The 21,297-nt window shown below is 38.8% G+C and overlaps 1 protein-coding gene across 6 annotated transcripts in view; it reads left to right on the plus strand.

The window, feature by feature from the left end:
- The window catches only part of LOC5568400 (A disintegrin and metalloproteinase with thrombospondin motifs 4), a 535,411-nt gene that overhangs the window by 91,898 nt on the left and 422,216 nt on the right, over positions 1-21,297 (plus strand). For all 6 annotated transcript variants that reach the window (XM_021849517.1, XM_021849518.1, XM_021849515.1 and 3 more), the window contains one exon: positions 15,175-15,261. In XM_021849517.1, the coding sequence (XP_021705209.1) occupies positions 15,190-15,261 (72 nt within the window). In that variant the 5' untranslated portion in view covers positions 15,175-15,189. The remainder of the gene's footprint in view (positions 1-15,174; positions 15,262-21,297) is intronic.

Here is a 21,297-nt window from a genome sequence, read left to right on the forward strand (position 1 = left end):
ATAAAAGCTTAACACCAGTCGAAAATATTTTTCCAAATTTTGCCATGTTATCTTTCGCCAGAACAGTTATTGAATGATTACTTTGATTCTGCCTGTACAATGTTGCCAAACATCAGACGCCAAACGCTAGTTAGCGCATAATTTCAAACTTTTTGAACAGTTAAACAGTGTTGTCATCTAACAAATGAAATATGCTTTTATTGCAGCTCAAGATGTTCAGTAAGTTTCTTTACAACCTTGCGAAACATCATGACCATCTAATGAGATGTTTTGTAGAGATATAGATTATTTATTAAATAAGTTGTTAGCATTATATTTAGTCCTAAAAGAAGTTGAAGTATTTATTTTCAAAAGTTCTGAATCCATTGAATTTGAAAAATTCATAAATTCAGAGGTTTTTCTATTATTTTTTTCGAAAGAGAATGCTATTTTTCTGAATTAATAAATAAACTATAAGTTTGAAAAAAAAAATATATTCATCGGATTTTTGGAGTTAAGCAGCGCTACCCATATTCTCGCTTATTTATCATTTACCATAACTCATATTCTCGCTTATTTGGGGGTAAGTGTTTTACTTTACTGGTACGATGAACAATCCCCGAACATCTTATAGCAATAGTGCTCAAGGTTTGAAGCTTATTCAGATTAAACCCCATCATGCACTGTTATCTTCCCGATATAATCAGAGCTAAGGCAGTAGACGATATACAGACTCTCACGATGTGCAGCGGATCATGATTGTTACAGAGAGCGATTAGTGAGAGATACTCTCAATTTTAGCAGAATTAATCTCCTGTTGCGTGCACTTCCACAGTTACTAACTAAGACGAGGATCTCACGTTAAGACAAATTCCTAACATTTGATGTTTGTCCTCCTGAAAATCCCACTGTGCACAAACAGCATCAACTCGGGGTGGGCGAACAGATGTCCATCGAGAGCACAAACCTTTGGTATGTATGTATCATCAAGTGGTTACCAGCCGTGATGGGTTGACCCGAACCCCGGTTATGCGCACAGAAGTAGGTACCCCCAAAACGGCAACGGCAACGGCAGCATCACTCTGGACGGGGCACTGACTTACGGGGCCGAGCGAGATGAAATACGGCCATTAAGGCATTAAAACGCTCGTTCGATTACCATAATTCGACCGTTGTTGATTGTTGTACCAGCACGCTTAAATGAAGGTACACAAAATTGAGCTCTTCTGGACTATTTTTTCAAGACTTTCCTGGGCATAGAGTATCTTTGTATCTGCCACACGATAACACATGCAAAAATGGTAAATTGACAAAGAAAGCTATCAATTAATAACTGTGGAAGTGCTCATCAGTACACTAAGCAGAGAAAATCTATTTCACCTGAAGAGCCCAATTTTGTGTAACTTTATTTTAAAGAGCAAGAGTACCAGTAAGCGGTGAACTCGTGTTCGTTGGCGTTTTTGTGGGTGATACCAGACATGTGTGCTTGCGCACTCTAAATTATGCAAAATGTTGTGGAGCATTTTTTTGTTGTTGTTTGCTTATTATGACGATCCTCCCCAACAGACACTCATTTTTGCGCTGCGGTTGGGTCAGCAATAAGTGTCAGACAGACGTGATATTTACTGCTTGAGGAAATGGTTGTGGCTACTCCAGATCGGCTAGCTGAAACACAACTCCGGAGGTCTTCGACTAGAGATTTTACATTGTTTCCTAAAAAACTGTACAATTACATTTAAATTATCGATTTCAAATGCGGAATCGTGATGTAGATTGCCTCAATCGATAGTCAGTTTTGATCGGCGGGTGATTCGATTTAAGGTTGGCTTACCGTAGCTGTACGAAACGAACTTAAAACTGGAATCAATTTGGAAACCGCAACCCTAGATCCAACTCACCGGGAGTACGATCTTATACACACCTTCTCGTTTGAAGGCGGTAAACTTTCGCCTCTTGACTGATTTATGGGTGCAAACACCTGTGGCTTAGTTGCTGCTAAGCTTCATACTAGCTTCTCTCTACTAGTATGCGTCTACGGACCAATCGGTCACAAATATCACACACCTCAATGATTCAGGTGTGCGCGGTTAATGGAGCACTGACCAGGAGTGATAGTTCCGTTAGTTGGATGCTGCTGCACCCTTTTTGAGGTGACTCCTAGACAGCGATCAACGGTGCCGAAGCCGGTCTTCGTTCTCGGTGCTGTGACAGTCTAGTGAACGTAGGAATGTCTACAACAGCGACGTTGCCCCCTGAGGTGGGTGTGTTCAGAAATAGTTCAACAAACCTTCCTTCCAGACCTTATTGTCAGGGTGTCGCTCCGGTTTGAGCTAAACCGTCGCGAGTCAGCAGCTTGACTGTAAAAAAATATTCAAAATTATTAAATGCGGACTGAAAACAATTTTTTTTTTTAGATGTTCAAATTATGTTCTTTTACCAAGACCTTGCAATCTCAATCCCAATCCTATTCAGAATCAGAATCAGAATCAAAATCAGAATCAGAATCTGCATCTGCACTTTTATTACGCTCTTGGCGTTTTTCTTTTCATCTCCGCTTCTCACTGTCTCCTTCCGCCGTTCATCCTCTTCTTTCCTTCTTGCTTCCTTCTTTTCCTGACTTTCCCGGAGCGGAGTCGAAGATTACGTGTTCTGGCGTTTCCTCTCTCTCTCTTTCTCACTACACACGGGACAGGACGGTGACAGCATTTGGAAGATCCGATGCAAATACTGTTTGAAGCAACCGTGACCTGACGAGAACTGTGTCAGGTGGAAGTCTACTTCGCCATGCTCTTGTATACTCAGGTCGACACATTCGGGATGAGCCCGTGGGTCCACCTATCTTTTTCTGAGGCATCCCCTTCTTGCTGCCACTTGACCAGCGAACCGAATTTCCTCACCTTAATAGTGCCTCTCCGCTGATAACACCCGATATATTCCCCAGAGTGATGCAAATCAGAACCATCCCGATGTTCACACATACAGCCTCCGACGATATTGTTCTGTATGCGCTTGCTACTCTCATGGCCATGAGCCGGAACGTTCTGTTGAGCTTGTCGCGATTGTGCTTGGTTTGCAGTACTTCACCCCATGCCGGAGCTCCGTATCTTAGTACCGACAATGATACGCTAGCCAGAAGACGCCTCCTACTGCTGGCCATGGGCGTTCGGCATGATCCTTGTAAGTGCGCCGGTTGCCTCTACCGCCTTCTCACATGCATAGTCGACGTGGCTGTTGAAGTTTAGCCGATCGTCTATCATCACGTCTGAGCGACCGCTGTGAAGCTATGACATGTCTCCCGACGGTAATCTCAGCGTGTTGAACAGCTTTGCAGTTGCTGACTACACTTCCACTTCCTCCAGCGCGTTTTGTCTATTACTGTTAGGACGACGTCATCAGCGAAGCTACACTAATACCCGATTCTCGAAGTAGCTCTGCAGAATCCGGCACAGATGTTCAGGAACCCGCATTCTATGCATCGATTTCCTCTACGTTTTTGCTTCGATGCATTCTCGGCCCTCTCCAGGACCGTCTGAATAGCATCTACCGTCGACTTCCCCTTCCGGAATCTGAACTGCCTTTCTGATAGTCGCTCTCCGCACATTTAGCCATCCCTTCGGTAGCAGCACCAGCTTCTGGATCTTCCATATATCTGAGAAGTTGCCTTCGTCCAGGCATTTCCGCATCACCTTCTGGAACATATCTGGGTACGCTACGATCGCCGATTTAAGTGCCACATTCGGTATTCTATCCGGTCCGTGGCCCTTTCTCACGTTCAATGTTTTCACCGCTGGTACAAGCTCGTCATTGGAGACCTGAAGATCTTCGGCGTTTGCTACTTCTTCTTCGACATACGGGTGTGGACGGTTTTAGATCATGTGTTGGGAAGAGACCCTCGACAATAACCCTCAACTTTTCAGCACACGTTTCAACCGGCATTGGTGGACCCTTGACTTTCGCCATGACCACTCGATAAGCGTCCCCCAAGGGGTTGGCCTCAGCTGCTCGGCACAGCTGCTTGTAGTACACGGACTTTCTCAGCGCTATCTGACTGCTTGGAATACGACCTTTCGTTCCTCTTTAACATCTTCGTCCTTTGCTCTCTGGTAACGCCTCCTGGCTTTAAGACAACCAGCGCGGAGGGCATTGAGTGCCTCTTTTCACCCGGTACGCGGGACGTCGATCGTTGCGGGACTCCTGTTTTCGAGGAATCATTGTATCACATGCCCTTGCCATCGCTGTTGTCAGCCCTACCACATCCAAGTATCCAGTTCAGGGCACCACTGTCGGTGCGAAGTTCCCCAACGAAAAGATCTCTGTCGAAAGCCTTCGTCGTCCACTGCCGATTGCCAATTGTGTTTTCTTCTGCACTGCCGCAGTGTTCCGCTGGCCAATCCTGTAGCGTATCCCCAGGTGATCGCTATGGGTGTACTCTAGGCTTATCCTTCATTTCATGTTACCCGTTAATGATGGGCTACAACAAGTTAAGTCGACGATCGACTCCCGTTCATATTTCCGAAATGTGCTAACAGTGCCTTCGTTCCACAATCGCACGTCTGGCTTTGATATACTCTCCAGTAGATTGTAACCTCTGGCATTGGTTTATCCTTGGTTATGGCAACTAGCTCGTCGGTCAACTCCTCCAACATCCGACTAAATTCTTCAAGCGTCCATCTTGGAGACGCGTAGCAACTGTAGAAGAAGGTTCCGTTGGTTTTGGCGATCACGAACCCCGCGTTTGAGCCGACAATCGCCACCTCATTGGCGTTATTGAGTGGTACTCGATACGGTTCAGCTATTATCGCAACGTCACACTTAGTTTCTGTTGTCGACTGCCACAACTGTTACTGTGCGGTGTCGCAGTGATTCAGGTTGATCTGCCTTACCTCCGTTACTACGTTGGGCAACGATTGCCTACGCACGGCCCGTCGAATGGGTGTTCCCTTCTTCCGGTGAGCAGAGCAAGCACCTTGGTCGATTCTTGCAGGCTTTCCCATAGTGATGTCTTTCTCCACATTTCCTGCACAGTGCGGTTCTGTCCGGACCATTACAGCTCTCCGCCGGATGTCCGAAGTCCATGCACTTGAAGCATCGCATTGGTTGCCTACCTGCCCATGTGACGAGACTCAGTGGGCTTTCCGACCAACTGGTAGCCGAATCGGCACTGACAATGCACATTGGTCCAGGAAGCTAATTTAGGCGGACATGAGGATTTCGTCAAGATTTATTGATTTTAGAGCCATAGTTTATTCTGAGAATATGTTCAGAATTTTCAGTACTACAAAATGTACGGAACAAAAATTTTTTTACGGTGATCGCAAGAGTGACGCATACGCCAACTTTTTTATTTTAACGAATCGTAAGTTGGTATGTTCAGCAAAGTTGTAGCAAATGATCATAGAAACAACTTTGCCGAACAAACTTTTTCTCGGTTTTGCTTCAGAGCCGAGATAATTAAGTATTTTTAATAAAAAATCGTTTTTTGCTCTTAAGTGTTTTATTTTTTAGTTTTATTGGCCTACTATGTTCTACAAAGTTTTTATGCTTATCATTTGCTACAACTTTGCAGAACATACCAAAGTTGTATTTCTTATGGTTTTCATGTTATTTGAGTATTTCATCTTAAAATTAGCTATTTTGTATACCTTGTATCTCAACTATGAGCACCTCAAAAAAATATATCTTTCCACCAAATGATTTTGCAGTCTTTCAAGTACCTGTGTGCAAAATTTGGAGAAGATGATATTTTTCTATCTCGTTTAAAATCGATTTTACTAATAGACGATATGAGATAAATCCATATTTATTGAATATTCATACATTTTCAACTCACAAAAGTCATGGCTAACTAAGCATATCAAATCAAAAGTAACACGTGTATTTATATAGGAATATAAAGCACATCGTTTTTCAGTTGTTTTCGATTAACTTGGAAGCTTCTGCAAGAAATTCATCGTCTTTTCCTCTACCTGTATTTAATCTATTCCTAAGCAAGATCACCGGGTTGGAAGTCAACATAAGCCGTATAAAATACACATACAAAATTTACAGTCCGATTGAATTCTGTGGCATGATTTTCCCAGAATCTTCTGATGGATTCCACGTTTCATGTTTTTCTTTGGTAATGCGGCATGCCGAACAACACCACTTCCGTGCAATAGTTGTAGACGTATCAGTAAGTGTAACAGCATTCTAAAGGATCGCCACGAAAAGCCCTCGAAGGAAGGTTAGGGCTGAGACTGTACGAACCTCTTCCAGCTGGTAGGAACTCAAATGGTCGTAACACGGCATGCCGCTTTTTACGGGACGTAGATATTGTGTATTTCTTTCACTACTGAACTGCGAAGTGCGGCGTCATAAGTCCGAAATTGTGAATAAAAGTGAGGGATTGCATTGAATCCTGTTGGTGTCTTCAGAGAACTTATTCTTCGATTTACGAAGAATAAGTCCCCCGAAGACACCTACCCGATTTGATTCAATTGCGCACTTTTGTTAGCGTTTCCGCACTTGTAATAACTTCTTTTCACGGATCTCAATCATTTTAAAAGTGGTCAACTTTAATCGGAAGATCAACGAGGAGGCATTTGAACAGTTTTTGTCAGAAACGTACTGTTAGTATCGCCAGTTCTACGATTGGTATGTACTCTCTTCAACGGTGCAAAAACTACTTTCGCATGGAGTGATGTTGTCCGGCATGTCGCCGAAGAAACATAAAAAATGCGGAATAAATCCATCAGAAGATTCTGGGAAAATCATGCCACAGAATTCAATCGGACTGTAAATTTTGTATAAGTATTTTATACCGCTTATGTTGACTTCCAACCCGGTGATCTTGCTTAGGAATTGATTAAATACAGGTAGAGAAAAATACGATGAATTTCTTGCAGAAGCTTCCAAGTTAATCGAAAACAACTGAAAAACGATGTGCTTTATATTCCTATATAAATACACGTGTTACTTTTGATTTGATATGCTTAGTTAGCCATGACTTTTGTGAGTTGAACATGTATGAATATTCAATAAATATGGATTTATCTCATATCGTCTATTAGTAAAATCGATTTTAAACGAGATAGAAAAATATCATCTTCTCCAAATTTTGCTCACAGGTACTTGAAAGACTGCAAAATCATTTGGTGGAAAGATATATTTTTTTGAGGTGCTCATAGTTGAGATACAAGGCATACAAAATAGCTAATTTTAAGATGAAAAACTCAAATAACATGAAAACCATTAGAAATACAACTTTGGTATGTTCAGCAAAGTTGTAGCAAATGATAAGTATAAAAACTTTGTAGAACATAGTAGGCCAATAAAACTAAAAAATAAAACACTTAAGAGCAAAACACGATTTTTTATTAAAAATACTTAATTATCTCGGCTCTGAAGCAAAACCGAGAAAAAGTTTGTTCGGCAAAGTTGTTTCTATGATCATTTGCTACAACTTTGCTGAACATACCAACTTACGATTCGTTAAAACAAAAAAGTTGGCGTATGCGTCACTCTTGCGATCACCGTAAACAAATTTTTGTTCCGTACATTTTGTAGTACTGACAATTCTGAACATATTCTCAGAATAAACTATGGCTCTAAAATCAATAAATCTTGACGAAAACCTCATGTCCGCCTAAATTAGCTTCCTGGACCAGTGTGCAATGTGCCGTCGTACGACTTCCTCAGACGGATTGCCATGGCCTTCTCTCCAAGGCTGCATTGCTTACGCACCTCGTCCTTGGTTGTTATCTCGTCCAAATATCTGCACTCAACAATTGCTTTTTGAGTAAGTGCTTCTTCGTCCGCTTTGTTCGGCAAAGATTTCGTGACTAGCTCCTGGTAGGCCGAGCTCTTGATTACTGGGTTCTTAACTATTCGATGGACATCTGAATACGTCGTTCGATTGTTCGCCTTAACAAGTATGGCATCCGCTTTCGAACACTCACGCAACGGGCGTCTCTTCGCTTTCTGCTTCTCTGCCTCTGTTTCTTTTTTGTTTCTTTGGCGTTGACGAAGGTTTGCCATCCGTCATCGTTTCCATCGTTTTCCCGTACACCTCTTCCTTGGTTGTTGCGCTGTTTTTTGGGACTTCCTCATCTCCTGGTTACTCTCTTTCTCGCTTCATCGTTGGTTTGTCACGTCGTACCTTCGGCGTTCTAAGCTTGTCAGCCGCTGCTTACACGGAAATCTTTTTCAGTGCTTGTTAGGCAAGCTCAGCTCTCATGCTCAGCGCTTTCTGCTCGTTCATGGCAGCATTGACAGAGGGTAAGTTTGCTTTTGATCGCGGTCTGCACGTTGTGCCGGTCCTTGACGAACTGGGTGAGTTCATTGACCTTATTCTTCACCTTGTATACTGGGAAAAATGTGAAAAGTTTCACCATTTTGCTGGTCATCGTTGCGCAGGGGTCATGCTAATCTTCTCTGTACCGTTCCAATTTTAGTATATGTCTTGCCGAGACGAGAGACAAAGACAAGATAAGAAGCAAAAACAAAGAGTCAGAATCTGAAACTAAATCTGAAACTAAATCTGAATCTGAATCTCAGATTTATTTTCAGATTCAGATCCGGATACAGATTCAGATTCAGATTCAGATTCAGATTCAGATTCAGATTCAGATTCAGATTCAGATTCAGATTCAGATTCAGATTCAGATTCAGATTCAGATTCAGATTCAGATTCAGATTCAGATTCAGATTCAGATTCAGATTCAGATTCAGATTCAGATTCAGATTCAGATTCAGATTCAGATTCAGATTCAGATTCAGATTCAGATTCAGATTCAGATTCAGATTCAGATTCAGATTCAGATTCAGATTCAGATTCAGATTCAGATTCAGATTCAGATTCAGATTCAGATTCAGATTCAGATTCAGATTCAGATTCAGATTCAGATTCAGATTCAGATTCAGATTCAGATTCAGATTCAGATTCAGATTCAGATTCAGATTCAGATTCAGATTCAGATTCAGATTCAGATTCAGATTCAGATTCAGAATTCAGATTCAGATTCAGATTCAGATTCAGATTCAGATTCAGATTCAGATTCAGATTCAAGATTCAGATTCAGATTCAGATTCCAGATTCAGATTCAGATTCAGATTCCAGATTCAGATTCAGATTCAGATTCAGATTCAGATTCAGATTCAGATTCAGATTTCAGATTCCAGATTCAGATTCAGATCAGATTCAGATTCAGATTCAGATTCAGATTCAGATTCAGATTCAGATTCAGATCAGATTCAGATTCAGATTCAGATTCAAAAAAAAAAAAAAAAAAAAAAAAAAAAAAAAAAAAATCAGATTCAGATTCAGATTCAGATTCAGATTCAGATTCAGACAATTCAGATTCAGATTCAAAACAAATTCAGATTCAGATCAGATTCAGAAATTCAGATTTCAGATTCAGATTCAGATTCAGATTCAGATTCAGATTCAGATTCAGATTTCAGATTCAGATTCAGATTCAGATTCAGATTCCAGATTCAGATTCAGATTCAGATTCAGATTCAGATTCAGATTCAGATTCAGATTCAGATTCAGATTCAGATTCAGATTCAGATTCAGATTCAGATTCAGATTCAGATTCAGATTCAATTCAGATTCAGATTCAGATTCAGATTCAGATTCAGATTCAGATTCAGATTCAGATTCAGATTCAGATTCAGATTCAGATTCAGATTCAGATTCAGATTCAGATTCAGATTCAGATTCAGATTCAGATTCAGATTCAGATTCAGATTCAGATTCAGATTCAGATTCAGATTCAGATTCAGATTCAGATTCAGATTCAGATTCAGATTCAGATTCAGATTCAGATTCAGATTCAGATTCAGATTCAGATTCAGATTCAGATTCAGATTCAATTCAGATTCAGATTCAGATTCAGATTCAGATTCAGATTCAGATTCAGATTCAGATTCAGATTCAGATTCAGATTCAGATTCAGATTCAGATTTTCAGATCAGATTCAGATTCAGATTCAGATTCAGATTCAGATTCAAGATTCAGATTCAGATTCAGATTCAATCAGATTCAGATTCAGATTCAGATTCAGATTCAGATTCAGATTCAGATCAGATTCAGATTCAGATTCAGATTCAGATTCAGATTCAGATTCAGATTCAGATTCAGATTCAGATTCAGATTCAGATTCAGATTCAGATTCAGATTCAGATTCAATTCAGATTCAGATTCAGATTCAAGCATTCAGATTCAGATTCAGATTCAGATTCAGATTCAGATTCAGATTCAGATTCAGATTCAGATTCAGATTCAGATTCAGATTCAGATTCAGATTCAGATTCAGATTCAGATTCAGATTCAGATTTCAGATTCAGATTCAGATTCAGATCAGATTCAGATTCAGATTCAGATTCAGAGTTCAGATTCAGATTCAGATTCAGATTCAGATTCAGATTCAGATTCAGATTCAGATTCAGATTCAGATTCAGATTCAGATTCAGATTCAGATTCAGATTCAGATTCAGATTCAGATTCAGATTCAGATTCAGATTCAGATTCAGATTCAGATTCAGATTCAGATTCAGATTCAGATTCAGATTCAGATTCAGATTCAGATTCAGATTCAGATTCAGATCAGATTCAGATCAGATTCAGATTCAGATTCATCAGATTCAGATTCAGATTCAGATTCAGATTCAGATTCAGATTCAGATTCAGATTCAGATTCAGATTCAGATTCAGATTCAGATTCAGATTCAGATTCAGATTCAGATTCAGATTCAGATTCAGATTCAGATTCAGATTCAGATTCAGATTCAGATTCAGATTCAGATTCAGATTCAGATTCAGATTCAGATTCAGATTCAGATTCAGATTCAGATTCAGATTCAGATTCAGATTCAGATTCAGATTCAGATTCAGATTCAGATTCAGATTCAGATTCAGATTCAGATTCAGATTCAGATTCAGATTCAGATTCAGATTCAGATTCAGATTCAGATTCAGATTCAGATTCAGATTCAGATTCAGATCAGATTCAGATTCAGATTCAGATTCAGATTCAGATTCAGATTCAGATTCAGATTCAGATTCAGATTCAGATTTCAGATTCAGATTCAGATTCAGATTCAGATTCAGATTCAGATTCAGATTCAGATTCAGATTCAGATTCAGATTCAGATTCAGATTCAGATTCAGATTCAGATTCAGATTCAGATTCCAGATTCAGATTCAGATTCAGATTCAGATTCAGATTCAGATTCAGATTCAGATTCAGATTCAGATTCAGATTCAGATTCAGATCAGATCAGATTCAGATTCAGATTCAGATTCAGATTCAGATTCAGATTCAGATTCAGATTCAGATTCAGATTCAGATTCATTCAGATTCAGATTCAGATTCAGATTCAGATTCAGATTCAGATTCAGATTCAGATTCAGATTCAGATCAGATTCAGATTCAGATTCAGATTCAGATTCAGATTCAGATTCAGATTCAGATTCAGATTCAGATTCAGATTCAGATTCAGTTCAGATTCAGATTCAGATTCAGATTCAGATTTCAGATTCAGATTCAGATTCAGATTCAGATTCAGATTCAGATTCAGATTCAGATTCAGATTCAGATTCCAGATTCAGATTCAGATTCAGATTCAGATTCAGATTCAGATTCAGAATTCAAGATTCAGATTCAGATTCAGTTCAGATTCAGATTCAGATTCAGATTCAGATTCAGATTCAGATTCAGATTCCAGATCAGATTCAGATTCAGATTCAGTTCAGATTCAGATTCAGATTAGATTCAGATCAGATTCAGATTCAGATTCAGATTCAGATTCAGATTCAGATTCAGATTCAGATTCAGATTCAGATTCAGATTCAGATTCAGATTCAGATTCAGATTCAGATTCAGATTCAGATTCAGATTCAGATTCAGATTCAGATTCAGATTCAGATTCAGATTCAGATTCAGATTCAGATTCAGATTCAGATTCAGATTCAGATTCAGATTCAGATTCAGATTCAGATTCAGATTCAGATTCAGATTCAGATTCAGATTCAGATTCAGATTCAGATTCAGATTCAGATTCAGATTCAGATTCAGATTCAGATTCAGATTCAGATTCAGATTCAGATTCAGATTCAGATTTCAGATTCAGATTCAGATTCAGATTCAGATTCAGATTCAGATTCAGATTCAGATTCAGATTCAGATTCAGATTCAGATTCAGATTCAGATTCAGATTCAGATTCAGATTCAGATTCAGATTCAGATTCAGATTCAGATTCAGATTCAGATTCAGATTCAGATTCAGATTCAGATTCAGATTTCAGATTCAGATTCAGATTCAGATCAGATTTCAGATTCAGATTCAGATTCAGATTCAGATTCAGATTCAGATTCAGATTCAGATTCAGATTCAGATTCAGATTCAGATTCAGATTTCAGATTCAGATTCAGATTCAGATTCAGATTCAGATTCAGATTCAGATTCAGATCAGATTCAGATTCAGATTCAGATTCAGGATTCAGATCAGATTTCAGATTCAGATTCAGATTCAGATTCAGATTCAGATTCAGATTCAGATTCAGATTCAGATTCAGATTCAGATTCAGATTCAGATTCAGATTCAGATTTCAGATTCAGATTCAGATTTCAGATTCAGATTCAGATTCAGATTCAGATTCAGATTCAGATTCAGATTCAGATTCAGATTCAGATTCAGATTCAGATTCAGATTCAGATTCAGATTCAGATTCAGATTCAGATTTCAGATTCAGATTCAGATTCAGATTCAGATTCAGATTCAGATTCAGATTCAGATTCAGATTCAGATTCAGATTCAGATTCAGATTCAGATCAGATTCAGATTCAGATTCAGATTCAGATTCAGATCGATTCAGATTCAGATTCAGATTCAGATTCAGATTCAGATTCAGATCAGATTCAGATTCAGATCAGATTCAGATTTCAGATTCAGATTCAGATTCAGATCAGATTCAATTCAGATTCAGATTCAGATTCAGATCAATTCAGATTCAGATTCAGATTCAGATTCAGATTCAGATTCAGATTCAGATTCAGATTCAGTTCGATTCAGATTCAGATTCAGATTCAGATTCAGATTCAGATTCAGATTCAGATTAGATTCAGATTCAGATTCAGATTCAGATCAGATTCAGATTCAGATTCAGATTCAGATTCAGATTCAGATTCAGATTCGATTCAGATTCAGATTCAGATTCAGATTCAGATTCAGATTCAGATTCAGATTCAGATTCAGATCAGATTCAGATTCAAGATTCAGATTCAGATTCAGATTCAGATTCAGATTCAGATTCAGATTCAGATTCAGATTCAGGATCAGATTCAGATTCAGATTCAGATTCAGAATTCAGATTCAGATTCAGATTCAGATTCAGATTCAGATTCAGATTCAGATTCAGATTCAGATTCAGATTCAGATTTCAGATTCAGATTTCAGATTCAGATTCAGATCAGATTCAGATTCAGATTCAGATTCAGATTCAGATTCAGATTCAGATTCAGATTCAGATTCAGATTCAGATTCAGATTCAGATTCAGATTCAGATTCAGATTCAGATTCAGATTCAGATTTCAGATTCAGATTCAGATTCAGATTCAGATTCAGATTCAGATTCAGATTCAGATTCAGATTCAGATTCAGATTCAGATTCAGATTCAGATTCAGATTCAGATTCAGATTCAGATTCAGATTCAGATTCAGATTCAGATTCAGATTCAGATTCAGATTCAGATTCAGATTCAGATTCAGATTCAGATTCAGATTCAGATTCAGATTCAGATTCAGATTCAGATTCAGATTCAGATTCAGATTCAGATTCAGATTCAGATTCAATTCAGATTCAGATTCAGATTCAGATTCAGATTCAGATTCAGATTCAGATTCAGATTCAGATTCAGATTCAGATTCAGATTCAGATTCAGATTCAGATTCAGATTCAGATTCAGATTCAGATTCAGATTCAGATTCAGATTCAGATTCAGATTCAGATTCAGATTCAGATTCAGATTCAGATTCAGATTCAGATTTCAGATTCAGATTCAGATTCAGATTCAGATTCAGATTCAGATTCAGATTCAGATCAGATTCAGATTCAGATTCAGATTCAGATTCAGATTCAGATTCAGATTCAGATTCAGATTCAGATTCAGATTCAGATTCAGATTCAGATTCAGATTCAGATTCAGATTCAGATTCAGATTCAGATTCAGATTCAGATTCAGATTCAGATTCAGATTCAGATTCAGATTCAGATTCAGATTCAGATTCAGATTCAGATTCAGATTCAGATTCAGATTCAGATTCAGATTCAGATTCAGATTCAGATTCAGATTCAGATTCAGATTCAGATTCAGATTCAGATTTCAGATTCAGATTCAGATTCAGATTCAGATTCAGATTCAGATTCAGATTCAGATTCAGATTTCAGATTCAGATTCAGATTCAGATTCAGATTCAGATTCAGATTCAGATCAGATTCAGATCTTCAGATTTCAGATTCAGATTCAGATTCAGATTCAGATTCAGATTCAGATTCAGATTCAGATTCAGATTCAGATTCAGATTCAGATTCAGATTCAGATTCAGATTTCAGATTCAGATTCAGATTCAGATTCAATTCAGATTCAGATTCAGATCAGATTCAGATTCAGATTCAGATTCAGATTCAGATCAGATTCAGATTCAAGATTTCAGATTCAGATTCAGATTCAGATTCAGATTCAGATTCAGATTCAGATTCAGATTCAGATTCAGATTTCAGATTCAGATTCAGATTCAGATTTCAGATTCAGATTCAGATTCAGATTCAGATTCAGATTCAGATTCAGATTCAGATTCAGATTCAGATTCAGATTCAGATTCAGATTTCAGATTCAGATTCAGATTCAGATTCAGATTCAGATTCAGATTCAGATTCAGATTCAGATTCAGATTCAGATTCAGATTCAGATTCAGATTCAGATTCAGATTCAGATTCAGATTCATATCTGAATCTTGATTTGAATATGTATCTGAATCTAAATTTTAATTTAAAATTGAATCTGAATCTGATTCTGAATTTGAATCTAAGTTTTGAAGTGAGTGTAAAACTAAATTTGAATATGATTCGTAACTCAAACATTGTTAATATTTTTTCTACATTGTTATTCGAATCTAAACTAACCTGTGTTCGTTTTCTGCCCTCATTTCAGACCCACCCCGCCAAGATGACGCGACTTGGCCTGTATATAGCGGCGTCATGGACGTTATTTTGCACCTACAGCGTTGCCATGCCAGACGTAAGTATCCCAATAGACAGTAGAACAAACATTCCTCAACAAACATCTTAGAACACGCTGCTAGTGCTGTCCGGCCTGATCCGAAGCCGTGTTTAGTATGCACTAATAACTATGATCACCTCCGGACTCAAGTGCCTACTGTCCGAGTGTCTAATTAAAATATCTTATCCATCAGATCGAGACTTGGGAGAACGATCCAGCGAACGAACGAAAGTGTGTGCACTCAATGTTTAGTTGCAGTTTGCTGAAACTTGAGGCTTTAGGTCGATATCGCTCCATTCAGTTTACTGTGCAGTCAGTATCTCCCTAGCGTAATTACAATCAACGCCGTGAGAATTTCCTCCCCGTCCCGGTGAGAGATTGCCTACTTAAGAGCTAGAGATATTCAATGAGAAAAATGAAACTCGAGCACTACTTAGTTTAAATATAGTAAGCAATAGCTAAAAAGTAAGGGCTTCGGCGGGCATTAGTCTACCCATGCATATCATTATTGGAAAATCTACTTGCACAGTGCAAACCGATCCGAGGACGACGACGACCCCCTGTTCGAAATAAATCGAAGCAAATTGCAGCAAAACTTAGAACAAAAACCACATAACTCACTTATTAGCTGGACGATGTGGCGGTGCGGCGAGTAAGTGCGTTTGTGCTGTGTTCGTAAATCTGCAACAAGGCAACCCCTTTTTTTATCAGATTGCATAATCTGTGCGGTTTCGGCCCGCGACTACTTAATCTTACTCCCATGGTGGCAGGGGTTCTCAACGTTGGTGGATATAAACTTTTCAAAATGGGTGAAATCCCTTTCCGAGGAATGCCAGATTGGGTTTTCTTTTTCATAATGATTACTTGGACGGGGAAAAATCCAAGTAAACCATTTATTCCGTTTTTGATCTCTTCAGGTGACTTATAGTCACTTGAGATACCTTTCAAGACGACTTTGAACAAACGTTTAGTTTTGTCGTCATAAGTAAAAAAAAGTATGCTCCTTTTCTTCAAAATGTTTGAAAAGAAGTTCGCGATCTTTAAGAGTTTCCGGCAATACGCGACAGTCTCCTTTCTTTGCGAATTGGAAGGAAACCTTGATTCCCTTAATGGAGTTCAAGATCGCCTGCCTAAATCCCCCAAATTCGGAACAACTGCCCACGATTGGCGGCACTCTTTGTTTCCTCACTTGAATCCAAGAGCCTGGGCTAGAGACTGTTTCGATTTGGTGTTCGGAAAATTTGTCTAGAGCATCGAACTGATTCACCGTTCCATTTGTTCGTGGTATGCATATTTGGGAACTCCTGGCGACACGAGTGTGGTGCAAGAATCCAGCCACATTTGCCTCTACCGCACAACTTAGTGTAAGCAAAGCGTTCATTCAGTTTAACCTACTGCTCAATATGGGTGCATTGTTTGCCCACCCAAGCCGGGTCTCCGAGGGAGCTCGAATAATTTGTATACAGCACTTTGACTACGGCTATGCTGTTGCTGAACACACGTGGAAGTTTGTGCAAGTGGTGCACTGTTACTAGTTGCATGCAACATTTATTGCATTGGGGTTGCCGTGCCGCCCTCTCCTCGACTTGAGGGTAGGTAATTTGGGCTCGATTGAATAGGTACATGGTTTGCATACCTTGCCACCGAGGACGGACGACGACGACAGCGACGGACGACCGTGGTTTGATTGTTGAACGGAATGGATCAATCGATTTAGCGAAATTAATATCTAGAGCGAGCATTATTACCGGAGTTAGTGAAACGTGCTTCCTGGCCTTTCGCAGCGGATCGGAAGCATAAAAGGTGGTGATGTGAAGCAATGAATGTGCCACGTGTTAGATTGGGGCGATAATTGTTTCCTAATGGAATTTGAAGAATGTGTGTGTATAGTTCAGAGACATAGGGTGATGTGCTAATATCAATCGTATTAAGCTCTGATCAGTGAGAACTTTAAATTTTCTCAGTATTGCAGTCAATGATGTTGATACAAACCGATGCCAAAATATTCTTTCCCTAGAAAGCTTTCGTAATGTACAATAAGATTTTGAAAATCTTGATCGTTTATTGGAAATAATGCAATGCAATTATTACTGACCGTTGCCTACATTCGTAGTATCCATTTTCATTTCAGTTGTCATCAGTTTTGATTCGTCTCACAACTAACGGCTCACTATACTTCACCACAGTGGTCAAAGTACACCACAAAGACGTTATTATAACATGTTTAGCTAGATTATTTAGATTTACGGGCAGCTCTCTTTATTCCCACAGCATGATGAAATATGTGGATTTCCCTTAAAATTCATTTGCCCCATCAAAATACAGCCCAAACATAGAAGCATAATGGATCATTAAAATAACCAAAACGGCCGCTATGGAAAACATACATAGATAGCGCCACCGTAGCCTTGTGTGTTTGACAGAACAGCAATGCTGTCACAATGTTAAATCCCATATACAGTGGCGCCTTTGTTTTGGTGCGGTGAGCACTTGCAAAAACTACCTTCAATGATCCATTACTTCTGACCGAAACAATGCATGACGGCTCACAGAGCAGCAGAAACAATCTTTCACACCACAATCAAACGAATCGTTCCGTACGCCAAACATCACGCACACATTGATGCGTACAAGTTTATTTATCTGTCCGGACGGATCAAAAACTTTGTTTACGTTCTCAAATATATGCGGTCATTTGAGGAATTTCTTAAAATTTCGAGAACCAAAGATGTTTCACGGCGTGTGATTGGAATGAAATCCTTCAGTGAAGATGTACAAAGGAATTTCATACTGTGAATAGGTGCCCGGTGAAGTAAGTCACAAAGAAGGGCGAGACAAATTTTGAATGGCTCAGTCGATCGCTAATTAGATTTCGCTCAGTACGTCTTCGTTTATGCGATTTCGGTGAGAAGATTGTTGTTGTTTATCGAAATACAGTAGTTTTATTGCTAAACTGAGATCTAGTGCCATTCAATTCTAAACTATTTGGTTTGGCGTGATTCATGAGCCAATCATGTTAGCCTGACTTTTAGTCTAACAATTCTTTTAATTCAACTACATTTTCGGTCTATTAACTCTCTTAGCCAAAAATAATTCACATCCTTACGTTCTTTTTAGCCAAAATGCGTTTGGCGTTTTTGACATTCTATAACGCTAATGTTAACGCTTTTTTCCAGTGTTTCCCTTAACGGCCAAAGTCATAGTCCTAGGCATAAATTGATTCACAGCCCGTACTTGTTGAATGTTGTTTAGATTAAGTTTCAATTCGTTGAATAGAGTATAACTGTGCATGGAATCTAACCTGAAATTGTTTATGTGAATGTGATTCAGTTATAATTAATTTTTTAAGGCTGAATTTCAGCAACCGTCCAACAACCTGATTTTATCTTGATTTCAATGCACCAATTAAACATTTTATGTGGAAGCTTTCTATAATTTAACTACTAAATTCAGCTATTTTAATAAAATAAAATCTACTACATGCCTTTCATAGATCACACTATTTGTTGTTCATCAACAATCCTTTTTTTCTCATACTAGCAGAACTAACAGTTGACAGGTTAGCCGTCAGATTTGCAGCATCCCTTTGGGTATTTCTGCCGCAGCTCCAACACCCGCCCGGTAGATTACCCTCTCCGTAAATCTTTTCCGGTCCAGCAGGATTACCTGCCAGAAGAACGTTGATCACGACAAGTTTCGCTGCAGGACGACAAAGAACATCATTCCCAGTCTGAACATCCCAAGTAGAATTGGTAGCTGAATAACAGCTTATTCAGCTAAAATGCTGTTTATACAGGCTCTTTTCAGCTGAATAAACTGTTATTCAGTTACCAATGTTACCTTGGATGTACCTGCCGTATACGACTCTCATTTCCAGGGATTTCTTGTATGACCTTACCTCGATGCCATCGATTCCTTGTTGTCTCACCCACGATAAAAACAATATCTCCTTCTTCAATGGACTTCACATCTTCGTGCCATTTGGTTCTCCGAGTCAGGATGGGCAGATATTCTCGAATCCATCTTGTCCAAAACAAATCCAGAACATATCGGCAAAGATTCTTGAATTCTCACGACCAAGCAAGGAAAGAGCGCTACATTTGTTGTAAAATCCATCTAAATCCATAAAAAGAGGTTTTTCCGATTCACTTGGCTTCGCCCGCTCTTTATCAGATATGGGCCGAAATAATCAATCCCGACCAGCGAAAACGGTCGGTCAAACCGTGTTACACGTGCCTCCAGTAGAGTCACCATTCTAGGCACTTCAGAACACGTCTTTTATACGATGCATCATTGACAGCGTTTTGCTACTTGGCTCACCATCCGAAGTGTGTGACTGATTTCGTTGACCACAGTTTCATTGCTCTGATGACCGAACCTTCTGTGACACCAGTCCACTAGAAGCTCGGTTACACGATGATCTTTCGGCAGGGTTACTGGGAATTTCGCATCGTATGTAGCCAACGGGGAAGCTTCTGTTCGACCTGCTATACGAAGAACGCCAAAGTCTTCTATGAATGGTGATAGTGGCCTGATCGGACTGCTTCTCTCGAGTTTCAATGCCGGATTTCCTTCTGCACTTTTGATTTTCGGTACACTCCATTGCATTCGTATTTTACATAGTTTTACTGTGATACCTGTTTTCAAGTTGCGCGTCAGAGTGAGGGAGACAGCACCAACACACGGCGTACAGTAAAAATCAATAGAACATAAGAATTTATGGCACGTTCAAAGGCTCATGACTCACGAAATCGAGATGTACAATTGAAAAGGCCTCATCTCCAAAAGTAAACATAGAGAAAACCGCAATGTTGATTTTAAAACAATAAATCAAATTTACAATATATATTTAAGCTTTGTACTCTATTTTACTGTCCAAAAAGTCATTTAATGAAGTGTTTCATAGTACACCCGATCCTGTTTTTGCACGGGAGATGCGTTCCGTGCAAAAAAAGTTTTCAGTTCAAAATTTCAAAAACCGTGCAAAAAAAAGTAATACCATTTCTCGACGTTTCATGCAAAAACAAGTTTTTGACGAAAAAAAATGTATGGAAACTTTTTTTGCACGGCCGTGTAAAAAAATCCGTGCAAAACCAGAAACATGTATAATCAATATTCATTACTATCATTTTTGCCAAAAAAAAAACCTACTGAAAATCGAGTTCAATGAAATAAGGCTTTTATTTCAGCCTTTTTGATATGTGTCAGCGAGTTTCAGACGTGGTGTTTTGAAAATCATTCAAAATTGATGATGAAATAAGAAAATTGAAGTGTAAAATAGTTTCAAGTTGTGAAGTAAGGTAAATGGGCACATCTCTACAGCAAGAGAAGATTCGTGTGGTCGTTTAGATTTGTTATTTAATGAACCCTTTCTCATCCATAAACATAATTTACATACCAGGCGAGTTTGTCGTCAAGAAATTGTATGGAAATATTAGTACAATTGGATTACCATTGCAGTTGAACGTTATTTTTCATCCAATTGTAAACAATTCGTGTTTTTGTTTATAATTTGTGAAGTACAGACAGGTGGACACATGTATTATCGGGTAATATGATACATACATCAGTCTGCCGGAACCCGACGGAAAATTTGATAATGTTCGCCGTTGATACAATCGCTGTGTGAAATAATACAAAGAGGCTACTCCGTACAATAACTTGCATCTATTAAGTAAATTTGAAACGTTTTTCGTAATCAACATTGCAATTTTGATGTTTGTTTTAGGGTTCAACTCGGTTTCACTCAAATAAAGATATAAGGCCTTTTTAGGAAAAAAGCCGCATTTGCGATGAATATCCTGGTTAGTGGACAATGAGACGAGGCCTCTTAGAAAAACGCTATTTTTATTGCAGTAAAATCGGCAGAAGTACGATTTGTTTACATTTTTGACTTGAGGCCTTCTCAATTGTTCATCTTGAACTGTTACACTCTTTGAACATAGGCCATTTCATGTGACATTAGGGCGATTCAAATTTTAAAAATGTTTGAAAATCTTATCTCCCATATGCTTCTTACCATCCTTACCATTAAAATAGTGTTCTGCGAAATTT

This window comes from Aedes aegypti, chromosome 3 (genome assembly GCF_002204515.2).
Source record: "Aedes aegypti strain LVP_AGWG chromosome 3, AaegL5.0 Primary Assembly, whole genome shotgun sequence".
Lineage (NCBI taxonomy): Eukaryota > Metazoa > Arthropoda > Insecta > Diptera > Culicidae > Aedes > Aedes aegypti.